The sequence below is a fragment of the Clytia hemisphaerica genome, unplaced genomic scaffold (genome assembly GCF_902728285.1).
Source record: "Clytia hemisphaerica strain Z4C2 unplaced genomic scaffold, Clytia hemisphaerica genome assembly, whole genome shotgun sequence".
Classification (NCBI taxonomy): domain Eukaryota; kingdom Metazoa; phylum Cnidaria; class Hydrozoa; order Leptothecata; family Clytiidae; genus Clytia; species Clytia hemisphaerica.
The window spans coordinates 38,864-51,530 of NW_027103403.1; the positions used below are offsets into that span (position 1 = coordinate 38,864).

Here is a 12,667-nt window from a genome sequence, read left to right on the forward strand (position 1 = left end):
ATATTTTGGCACCATTTGATACGATGCAGATCATACAATAGGATAGATTTATATTACAGAGCCTTTTTAGACATTTACGTGTATTTTTATCGTCTTATAATAAGAGTCATAAGAGGGAGTAGGTTTAGGAAAAAGGAAAGTTCTTATAATAAGAGTCATAAGAGAGAGTAGGTTTAGGAAAAAGAAAAAATCAAGATAATGGCCTTTTGTTTTATACTTCAGTATACTTATATGAGGCGAAGAGAATATTTACTCACTACCTAAATATGCTAAATATACTTTTAGATAACACTTTTTTCAAGTAAATATAAAGCAAAGACTTGTGTGTTAGCATTCAGATATTACAAAACCAATTTTTTCAGAATAGAGATTTCGAACAGGCGAAGGAGAGTTCTGGTCTGTAAAGTATACAAACTGAGTAAGTAGTAAGTAGTAGGTAATAAGTATTAAGTAGTTGGTATTGGGCGTTTTCTACTTGCCTAATAAGAATTTCTCTTTTATCCATTTTCATATCCATACCTTATTTCTATTTTTTTTCTCTCTTTCTCTTTCTTCAGTATCAAAATTAAATGAAATACAACAATCAAATGCCGAGGGGGATTTAATTTCGAAGAGGATTCAAGATTTTTAGGACGTGTTCTTCACAGTTGTTAAAGGTAGAAATCTTGATGTGTTCTGAAATTTCATTATGAAAGAATTATTATTAAAAGGTACCAATTATTAAAAGTTACCAAATTTAAAACTATAGCCTGAACTTTCCTGAAGCCCTTCTTGAACAAAGGAATATATTTTTAACTGTTTTTTGGAAAACTGTGTAGGTTGACAAAATAATGTTGTATATATACAAAGTAAAAATGAAACATCTACGGAATTACCTCTGAAAGTAAAGGGGCCATAATGATTCTACTTTTAAAAGATACAGTGATTGGAGAAGGAAGGAAATCTTTGATTTTGGACTATCGAATTTGGCTAAAATCACTCCCTTTTTTCTCAAATTTTGGAACTTTTAACATCTTATTCAAGATTAGATAACTAACCTTAAGGTCGTCATTTTTGCTACTGACGAACTTTCATGATCGAACTTTTAATTTAATCGACCGCGACGGACCCATTTTTTGTGAAGCTTGACTAGAAAATCAACGAGTAATTTTGCATATTTTGTACTATTGCTATTCAAAAATTAGGACTTATCATACACATGAAATATTTCGATATTTCGATCATTACTTGCTATCTACTGAAGACAGTAGCTTCAACAACAATATGGTCAGTTGTAGAGTTTTGATACTTTAATTGTGAGCGAAACGGATTCCATGAAAGAAGGGGAGATTCTAGTGGGGTGAACCTTTTGGTGTGAACATTTTACTGGGGTACGTCAAAATCAGAACATTTTGAGTGGGGTGAATGTTTGGATTCTACCTTTTTTTCATTGGAGTCATTTTCAGCTACGAGATTCCTGTGGGGTGAGTGATTTATCCAGTGGGGTGAAAAAATGGGCCCATTTTTGGGAATATTTTTCACTGGGGTGACGAGTGGGGAGGATTCCATTGGGTCACAGGGACAGGGGTGTTGATAATATAACTTCAGTGCAAGGCGAAGATGAGTTGGCTAGAAATTTATGTAAGATTCTTTTTTTATATTAGTTTTTAATAAGAATTTCTCTTTTATCTATTTTCATATCCATACCTTATTTCTATTTCTTTTTTCTCTATTTCTCTTTCTTCATTATCACAATTAAATGAAATACAACAATCAAATGCCGAGGGGGGATTTAATTTCGAAGAGGATTCAAATCAATCAACTTTCAACAACATTGACGTAGACGTTGGAATGGATTTAAATTTCGAAAACATCAATGTTGAGAATCTTTTCTTTGTTGATGATAGTAAGTAGAAACAGAATATTCTAATTATAATATCAAATATTATTTCTTCTTACGAAATGCTTAAAATTTACTTGCTTTCCTTTAAGATTCATCCAATATCCATACTAGTGATTCGGTAACGAGAAATGATGAAAACAACCTCACAACAACAACAACGACGACGGCAACGATACCTGATGATGGAGAAGAATTAACCTCCCCAGACGGTTTGTTCCATTTCAAATCTATACTTTCTATTTTCATTCGAGAATATCTACTTTTAAAGTACTAATTTTAAATAAAATTGATTTTCATTTCTTAGAACCGAGATGCATCGATAACATGATAAATTTCTCCGGTCAATACTGCAACCAGAAGTTAAGCAACAAAGCCAATCAAAACTTTCACCAAAGAAGATGTTCATCTTTTTTAAATCAAATTGGCGCTGGCAACAAAAATAATATCATGATGGGAAGGAGACAGCAAAATATGATGACCAATGATACTATCGGTGATATCAAATTGGTACAATCTTCCATGAATGGTCAGTATAAAGTATATCGAAAAATCATGGAAACTAGTAGTGATATTACGTTTTCTATCGGCGACAATTTACGAGAATTCATAGAAATAATTCGTTCGAAGAAATCAATAAAGTTATATTTTTCAATAAAACTACAGTACCACCAGGCCAAAGATCCTACTGATATAACAGACCCTCCAGTCGTTCACAATTCAAACGTCTACGTATTTTTAACGGATGATTCAGAGATCGAAAATCAAATCAAACTGATACACGAGAAGATCACAAGTGATATCGAGGGCTTTTGAAAGGAACGGTAGTGGATGGGTAGTGGATCAATTGCTCTCGATTGATTTAGGTATGAACTTATATAACTTATTATTGTTTTTTAATAGAATTGTTTTCATAACTGTTCTACGTGTCACCTTTTCCCCTACTAGTATTTATATTTTCAATCATTTCTAGCCACTGATAAGTACAATCCGCTGAGCGCCTCTGCACGTACCACTTTACCGAAATCTTTTTCAATGAAGAAAGCCTTATTAACGTTACCAATCGAGATCAAAGATGTTTTATGTGGAATATCCTAGCATCACTTTATCCAGTACCAGCACAGCAAAATCCACAGAGAGAAAGAAACTATCATAAACATGTCGGGAAATTGAACTTTGATGGAATTTCATTTCCTGTAAAGATAAAGATACTCATTCACGTTTTGTGGTATGAAGAAGAAAATTTTTTCCACTGTATATATCAGTAAAAATGTGGTAGACAATAAAAAACATGTTAACCTTTGCCGTTGCGGTTGAGCCGTGCTTTGTGTGGTGATTGGTGTTTTGCTGTTCGTTTTGTTTTTTTCTTGATGTTTCTGCTTCCATTCGGGCGTTCTCTCTGGTTGGTGTTTTTGGCTTTTGGGGGTTCTGGTTTGATGGGTTTTTTTGGGTATCCACGCCCTGTTGGTTTGTTTTTTGAGGCTTGTGGTTGCTGGGTTGGTGCTGTGTCTCGTGTGGTCGGGGTTCGGTGCCGTGACTGTAGTATCAATTGTTGTTCAGCCTTCAAACAAATAAACCTAACTAAAAATTAAAGAAAAACATTTTACCACAATATTTGATAAATTAATTTTGAAATTCGAGAAAGACATTAGAACTATGTTCGACATAAAATACGTCTTCACTTTATGAAATTATTACTTTAACAAACGAAAAAACACAATTCAAACATACACTTCAGAAATAATATAAAATCTCAAATCAACAAAACAACCAAAACATCCTCTCAAAAAAGAAAAGATTCTCTCATAGAAAATCTGTTTTTTTTTGAAAAATGTGAACTACTCAACCGGAAAAGGAAAAGAAAAGAAATCTGTTAAATAACAAATAGAAATCAAATTTAAAATAATTAAACTAATTATTCCCTCACTCACATAAATATCTCAGTTATACTACAAAACATTGAAAGTATCAGATAAATTTCGAATGAGAAGAATTTAATTTACTCTTATATTTCTTTGATTAAACTGATTGAAAATGTATGAGAGTGAATTTTATTCCGGAAATATGAGTGAACGTTTATTTTCACATATAATCTCGTTGTTACTCTTAGTATACTTTTCAATAATCTCTCAGAAAAAGATAGATGTAACCACTATAGAACAACATTAAAAATAGATAAATTCTACATTAATCTAAAACCTCTATCTTTCATCGACTCGGCTTATTCTCTGATCTATTTTAAATATCTACATAACATATCAACATCTCTATTCAGATCAATTCAACGACTCGTTCATCCAAAGCCATCAACCTCTGAAAGAAACACCAATTAAAGACCCATTGGAAGAGGAAATGGAACGACAAAGTAGTCGAATCATCTTCTCCTCGTCACCAGTGATAAATTCAACTGATCGGATTAACATGGAGAAATATCAAAACCATAGCTACCAAGTACTCGTCTCAAACAGTGAGCGCCTCAAGTTGGAGGATTATCAATCAAAAAGAGAACTACCAAATGGATTGATTCCAAAGATAACGGCCACAAGAGACCTCTCAACAACAAACAAAACAAAATGGGACCAAATAATTAAAAGTACTGGCAACCAATTACAGAAACTTCTGATCGCGCACTACTCCGAATCGGTTAACAAGCACAAATCCGCCATCGCAGAAATTAAACTTAACCTCAATGAAGGACTTCAGCGGACGGCGTTACAGAAAGCAAAACAACAATTTGACGGGAGAGAGGAAAGAATACAACAGAGATACCAACAACAACAACAACAACAGCAACCCCAAAATCAACAACAACCCCAACACCAACCAAACATATTCACCCCAAAACGGAAACACCAAAACGACAACTACAGCAACAGTAAGCACAAATTTAAGAGACAGAGAACCAATCAAACTCCACAAAACTCACAACGCAACCAAGAAAACACTGAAAGACAAACTCCAAAAAACTAGTTTTTTCTGTAAATAGCAATGTAAATAGCAATGTACATAGTCCTTTAAAGAAAGAAAGTAAAAATGAAAGAGATCATAACAAACCTTACAAAATTGAAAATGATTCACTTCTAATAACTATAGAGGCCAAACACTCTGAATTAGATCACTTTCGAAAAAATGATTCAAACTTAGGTCGATCCGAATATAAAAACACCCTTAAGAACAATCCAACAACACCAAAAAATAACTTAATAATTAATCTTTCGAAAAGAATTAAACTAAGAAAATCAGACTCAGAGGTTCTTTTGAAAGGATTAACTTTTGTTCCAACACCTGACCACATGGATGTAAAAAATCTCTTGAAAAATGCACTCGATCAACTTTTTAACAAAATGGCTACTGTCTACCTATTCAGTAAGGCAAATAAACATAGACATAAAAAATCTTTATATAGAAAAAGAAATTGGAAAGCACCCCCTCCAGAAAACCACACTCTTCTGAATTATTTCTCAAAGACAAAGGAAGAGGTTTATTCTTACATCGAAACAAACGATCTCACCCATCACAAACAATTTAAACCCTTCTCAAAAAAGGGCATTAAAACTAATGACAAAAGGGAAAAACATACTGATAAAAAAAGCTGACAAAGGAGGAGCTATTGTGATCCTTGATAAAGAGGATTATAAAACGAAAGTTATGGACCATCTAAATGATAAAAAATCCTATGAAATAATTGACAGTAACCCCTTGAAAGAAACACAAAAAGAAATAGAATCCTTTCTACTTCAAATTCTTTACTCTTACCACATCGACAAAAACACCTATGACTTTATGTTACCACCTGAGAACCCAAGAACAAGTTTATTCTACATATTACCAAAAGTTCACAAACCAAATATTCCGGGAAGACCCATTGTTTCATCTATAAATTCTTTAACTGAAAATATCTCTGAATTCCTAACCCTCTGCATCCAACCCTTGCGCAAATATTTGACATCACATATCCAAGACTCGAGGGATTTACTTAAAGAAATTTTTGTAAAAAACCGTTTGAAATGCTTGGAGAAGAATTCCATTCTAGTATCCATTGATGTAGTCTCTTTATACACGAATATACCCCACAAGGATGGTATTGACGCATGTCTATATTACATTAAAAAATACCGTCAAGAATTACCTACTTACACACCAAACAAAACCATCTTAAAAACACTTTTTCTATTTGTCTTACAAAACAACTTTTTCTTATTCGAAGACAAACTATACAAACAAATTTGGGGCACAGCGATGGGAACTCCACTAGCTCCCGCCTACGCTGACCTATTTCTAGGAAAACTGGAGGAAGATCACTTCCTTGAAAAATACGAAAAATTCATTTTATTTTACAAAAGATTCTTAGACGATATCTTTCTAGTCTGGAAAGGATCGATATCCACTTTAAAAGAATTCTTTTCCTACATTAACTCAATTCACCCTGATATTAATTTTACCACAGAATACTCATACAATGAAATCAACTTCCTTGACATGACACTATACAGAGATGAAAACAATAATATATTGACAAAATTGTACATCAAACCAACAGACACTGGAGCACTATTACACTATAACTCATACCATCCAAATAATATATTCTCAAATATCATTTACACCCAAGCATTACGGTATCGAATCCTGACTACACGAGACACAGTATTAACCCAGCAACTACAAGCTCTAAAAAAATAAACTAGTAGGGCGTGGATACCCAAAAAAACTTATTAAATCAGAATTTTCAAAAGTTAAAAATATCACTCAGAGAGAATGTCTGAATGGAAGTAGAAATATCAAGAAAAAAACAAAACGAACAGTAAAACACCATCACCATACAAAGCACGGCTTAACCGTAACGGTAAAGCCACCCAACTTCCTTTTATCATTTACCGTGAAAAGCACAGCTCAAAATCATATATTTACGCTGTGCCGACGAATCGAGATTCTATTCATCGCGCAATCAGCGAAGACAAAAGTAACCATGACGACCATTCAAGATCTTGGATGAGCGTCATAGTCGATATTTTTATTCCCGTCGTTGAAAACACAACTTACAAAAAGTCATCAATGCTTTGTAAAAAGAGTCAGTGATAGAGAATCATAACATAAAGTCTGTCTATTATTTCGATTCAATTAAAGTGACATTTCCATAATTAAAAGTTTAGTAATTACTGTTATACATTTGGGGATCATGTAAAAGATTTCTTTCGAAATAAACTCATTTCAACTACACTTGGAGGTTTCTAGGGAATTCGTAAATAGTAAACTGCATACTGATACAGTCTGCTAGACATTAATATGGTAATATTTGCTCTTCATCTTTGATTTTTTCTACAGTGATTAGATTGACACATGCGCGATAAAATTTCTATTATTTGTCTTCAGAGGTTACTATTTTCTTTGAAAACTTAACCTCTGATACTCAGGGTATTTATCATTCCTTATAACGAAAACTTCAAAGATTTGATGAAACATGTAAATAAATATTGGAATATAATTAAAAACGATAACGAACTCATAAAAATCTTCCCCGAAAAACCTTTCATTGTTTTTAAACGGCACAAAAATTTAAAGGACATACTAACACGAGCAAAATTTTCATGAAAACTGAAAAACTGAACATAAAATCTTCATGAAATCTTCATGAAAACTGATTTTTTTTTTTTTAATTTTTTAAAAGACTTTTTGAATTTATTTTATATAAATTAATAAACAAAAGGAGAATTTCATAGATTTATGAAATAAGCATACCTCTATCTTCATTCCTTACATTAAGCAGCAAACTCTCTCTCTGATCCCAACTTTATTAGCCAAAATTATAATATTAGACCGAAAATACACTTGAGATCTATTGGGGGGAGCTATCCCTTTATCACTGCCACGTAGCTAATTTTATGAAGCCTGAATTCCCCATATGACCAATTCTTGACACCTCTGACCATTAATCAGAATCTATTATTTACAATACATCATTTGTGTGAATTCCCCATATGACCATTTGTTGACACTTCTGACCATTAATTCGAACCTACTATTTACAATACATCATTTATATGAAACCAGACTATAAAGGCATAATCGTTTATGAAAAACAACGTTCGAAAATTATATTATTTCCTTAAAAACTTTGCTGAAAAACACAATTTACATTCCGAAAACCTCAAAATAAAAAACTGTTAATCTCAGCAACTAGTGAACTTTCAATCAAACCTAGCGAACTGTCAATCGAAAATAAAACTGGCGAACTATCAATCAAAGATAAACGTTCATTGCGTTAACAATAGCCATCAATCAAAAATAAAACTGGCAAACTATTAACAAAAGATACGTTCATTACGTCAACATTAGCCAATCAAAAGACTGGGATTACAAAAACATTACATCAGTAAATCCAAAACAAAAGGCCATACAAACAAAGGTCTCATTGTTTTTTTTGAATAACTAAAATTAAAAATGGTTAAAACTGAATACATCCTTTTGTTCCCTGAAAACAAAAAAATAGGTTACATAGAAGAAAACAATGAAAATACAAGGACCACAACAACGACCCTTGTAAAATATGGAAAATCGTGGTATTGGAAATATTCTATCCTTTTTGCACATGTAACAGAAGAAGACGGACATAATCAAAAATATCCAAACTTAAAATGTCAGGTATGAAGTCTTATTGATCACTTTATATTAATTATCTAACCATCAAATTAATTATGGTTTCCTAATCAGATACATTATAGCGCTATCAAAATTATTTTCTAAAAACATTATTGAGCTTTGAGGATGTAGTATTTCTATAAAACAACAAATCGATACTACATGGCCCGCTGATCTACGAGGAGTTATTGAATTAAAGGGCCGAAAACTTCACCTGAGTAGATCTGAGTCAACTGACGACCTCCAAAAGCTCTTCGGAAAACCACAAAACCACAAACAAAACAGAGAAAACAAGAAATTGATAAAATAAAACAACAACAAATTCCTTAAGTGAAAACTATATCAACATAAATCTCAAAAATCCTTAGGAATTTTTACCTAAAAACAAGATAAAGCATCATCTGTTGGAAAAAACTAAAAACCTTCCGATTTATTTTTTTGCAAATTTTAATATAGAAAAATTTAAATTCAACCCTATCTACAAGAGAAAATGCTTGTAGACTCTATCACGTAAGTAAGTCTGCAAACCTATAATAAAACCCAACCTAAATTCATCGGTTAGTACTCTAAATATATTTTTTTATTTTCCATTTTTTTCTAATTTTCAAAATAATGAAAAAATTCATTGGGTTGCGTGAGAAAACATACAGCGTAAAATATGTGCAGCTTGAGAAGGTCAAGAAGAAAAGGAGGATAACGACAAAGAAAGTGATGATAGCGATGAAGAAATGGACATTGAAGAAAAACACGAGGAAGATTAAGAGAAGGAAGAAAAATGGGAAGTTGTTAATCATGAAATGAAGAAAGCAAAAGGTATATGTGCCATTAAAAATCAGATCAGCCATCAAAATTATTTTGAGGTTCTTCAAGAATCAAAAACATTCATGCATAAAATGAAACAATTCTATTTTTCCACAATAGAGCAGAACAAAATTTCACTCTCCTCATTTGACGACAAACGATATGTTTTAAAGGACAATATTGATACCTTGGCACATGGTCATTTCAAAATTAAAGAATTACAAGAAGAAACTTTTTAGATTTATAGGTTTACTTTTTTCTTTCATATTGATTATCAAATTTTAAATTTATACATTGATTTAAGTGCTTTATAAAAATGCATATGATCATCATATTCAAGTTCTTTATAATCTTTTTCGAATCGATTCATCACGAGACCTTTTATTATCCTTACCCATAATTCATCGGCTAATAATTCTTTTTTCGTACAATATGGCTTCTCATTGGACTCATCATTTTCTGCAATGTTCCAAGCAATATCATTTATAGCCTGGAGATCCATGCTCTGATTTCTTATTTTATATACTGATAGCGAAATATTTAGCATGGTATGGGCTGAGAGTTTGAATTTCCCAGATCCTAATAACGGAAAATGACCAAACAAATGACTGAACGTGAAGGGTACTATGATGTAGTTTCTAACCTGATGTGTAACCTAATTGTTTTTTCGCTGATTTTCGCGAAAAATCGCAAAAACTGATTATTACGTAATAATCGATGACGTCATCAAAACTAAAAATTGAATTTCTCAAGAATGGTTTATCTAATTGTCTTCAAACTTTCACCAAAGATGTATCTTACTAAAGTCGATCATTTGAAAAAAAATCTTTTCGAAATTTTGATGACGTCAGCAGAAATTAGTAAAAAAAGAAAAATCCTATTTTCTACTGACGTAGAAATTTTTTTTCAAATGATCGACTTTAGTAAGATACATCTTTGGTGAAAGTTTGAAGACAATTAGATAAACCATTCTTGAGAAATTCAATTTTTAGTTTTGATGACGTCATCGATTATTACGTAATAATCAGTTTTTGCGATTTTTCGCGAAAATCAGCGAAAAAACAATTAGGTTACACATCAGGTTAGAAACTACATGATAGTACCCTTTATGTTCAGTCATTTGTTTGGTCATTTTCTGTCGACTAATGCGATCTAAAAATTATGGTAATTTTAAGACATGCCATAACTTACCCGAGCACATTTTTTATAAGAACTTAAGGCTTCTATGGCCAAAAGACCATGTTGAGAACATTTTAAGGCTTTGTAGACTCTAAAATACCAAATTACTTATTAAAATAGGCAAAAATTGCCCTAAAACGGTGAAAATATGAACATGTAAAGAACATTTTTAGGGCATCCGCCAAATTAAGTTCCTGCCAAAATTTCTTCCTTTAAGGTATGTGAATTTTTGCATTCCGTGAGTTTCTTAGTCTAAACTGTAATACCCCTATGTTATTACGTCCATGTTACAATGCTGTACTCTTTAGAGTTTTAATTTTTTATTTTTGTTATTTACTTTTGTGGAAAGTTGTATTGAATAGATATTCTTGTACTTTTAATCAGGGAAATTTATTTAAAGCTCCAAGTATTACAAAATCGAGCACAAATGACTTTTTGTCTTCTAATTTTCCAACATCCTCTTTTTTGGCATTATTGTTATGACTCGCTAATATATTCTAGGTGAAATGTAAGGTCTTATTAGTTTGTTCTTTAAATTCTGCATATTAATAAAGGAGTCGATTTCTTGTACATTTTGAGATTTCTTCGCTTTGCGAAAACAGAACGCTCGTTCCGCAACCCCTTTTATGTTGATTACAACCGAACGCCGCTTCAGAGAATTCTTACCAGCATCGATCATCAGTTGCTTCAACAAATGCCACAAATTATTCGATATCTCATTTGTTATCACCATCCTCTACATCATTCTCTTCGTCAACAGCCGCCCAAGTCGGTCAAGAGAGCGAGTGTACACCGCGCGAATTGGAATGGTTTGCCAAACGCTTCAAACAACCAGTAAACGACTTAACACTTGGATAAAACAATTTGTTCAACAGAAGTTTGGAAAAATTTCGTTTGTAAAGTAGGTGTGCAGGTGCCAGGGTGGAGGGGCGGGTGGGGCAGTCCTATATTTTTAAAATCTTTTTGGGAAATTGTATTCTTTTCTACATAATAGATCACAATACTTTGTCGGCTTGGTGGAAAAGACACCAAAGAGACAGCAAAACTGATGCTAAAAAGGTAAGAATTTCTTTTTACATTTGTATTGGCGTAATTTTTATGATGTTATAATAAATAGATTATTTTAATCTTTTATTATCTTGTTTCAAAGACTAAGGGTTTTGTATAGTTAAGGAAGTGGCCCTTTTTAAATAAATTTACTTTTACAGTGTGATGAGCAACAAATCGATGTTTTTTCAAAACAGTTCAAAGTAAGTGAAACCCCTCATGGTTTACTCACTTAGGCCCTACTAAGATCCTAATAGAGTACATTGTTATAAGCATACTTGAAGATTGGAGAACATTTCATGTTCAGCCTCAATTTATGCATATCTGTATGCATAAAGGCTTAGACATTGGCCAGTTGATTTTCTGTGATTATTTCAAAAATTTCGAGTTTTTAGATTGCAAATTTCTCGACTCAAATTACCAAAAAAATAAACACTCTCCACCATAAATTTTGAACCTCACTCATATCCACCACTGCTGACAAAATTCTTTTGAAATGAAATCTATAATGAGTTAATTTTTATGTTTTGGAAACCTTACCGGGACTCTTGGATAATGGGTTGAAAAGGGTAAACTAACCAGTGGCATATCTAGTACCCCGTTTTGTCAAAGTAGCTTTTGCCAATACCAGTGTAGATTTCTTAAATATGAAATTAATAGTTTTCATTTTCATCTCAGGCGCTACAATGGCTGCATTAATGGACAAAACGAATGCAAATGAGATTGGCAAGGCTGTTGAAGCTGTTCTTGTTGCTGCACCAGATCGATCTGGCGGTGGGGGAGGGACTAATGATTTAATTTAATTGATTTATAAAAGTTATAAAGATAAAAATAAATCAAAAAATACAGCAAAATAGCTCCAAGCAAAGAAAATTTTTAAAGATTTATTTTTTTAAAGTTTTTAGATTTTAAATTAGTGTCATCTTTCTGCAAAGCTTTTAATTTCTGTTTATAGAAGTAAGCCAGACGTACGCTTTTAAAATTATGGTGCCTTGACTCCTGAAGGAAAAAGGAAAAAAAAAAAGATGATTATACTGAAAATTTGACACGAAATTTGTATTAAAACCTTACCAAAAAGATTAATTTTCATTATTCCCCAACAAAATAGAACCAAAATGAAAG

The 12,667-nt window shown here is 32.3% G+C and overlaps 1 protein-coding gene across 1 annotated transcript; it reads left to right on the top strand.

Moving 5' to 3' along the window:
• The first annotated feature begins 1,830 nt into the window (after positions 1-1,830).
• Positions 1,831-12,348, top strand: LOC136797403 (myb-like protein J). Its single transcript, XM_067053986.1, has 6 exons — positions 1,831-1,885; positions 1,972-2,091; positions 2,187-2,408; positions 2,853-2,963; positions 4,155-4,754; positions 12,224-12,348. The coding sequence occupies exons 1-6, from the start codon at positions 1,831-1,833 to the stop codon at positions 12,346-12,348; spliced, it is 1,233 nt and encodes a 410-aa protein (XP_066910087.1).
• Positions 12,349-12,667: the final 319 nt, after the last annotated feature.

What these genes read in the sequence shown, in the direction of transcription:
- LOC136797403 (XM_067053986.1), top strand. Translation starts at nt 1,831, where the DNA reads ATGGATTTAAATTTCGAAAACATCAATGTTGAGAATCTTTTCTTTGTT. An exon ending in AGAATTAACCTCCCCAGACG is followed by an intron (nt 2,092 to 2,186) that starts GTTTGTTCCATT and finishes TTCATTTCTTAG; the next exon opens with AACCGAGATGCATCGATAAC. An exon ending in GGTACAATCTTCCATGAATG is followed by an intron (nt 2,409 to 2,852) that starts GTCAGTATAAAG and finishes AATCATTTCTAG; the next exon opens with CCACTGATAAGTACAATCCG.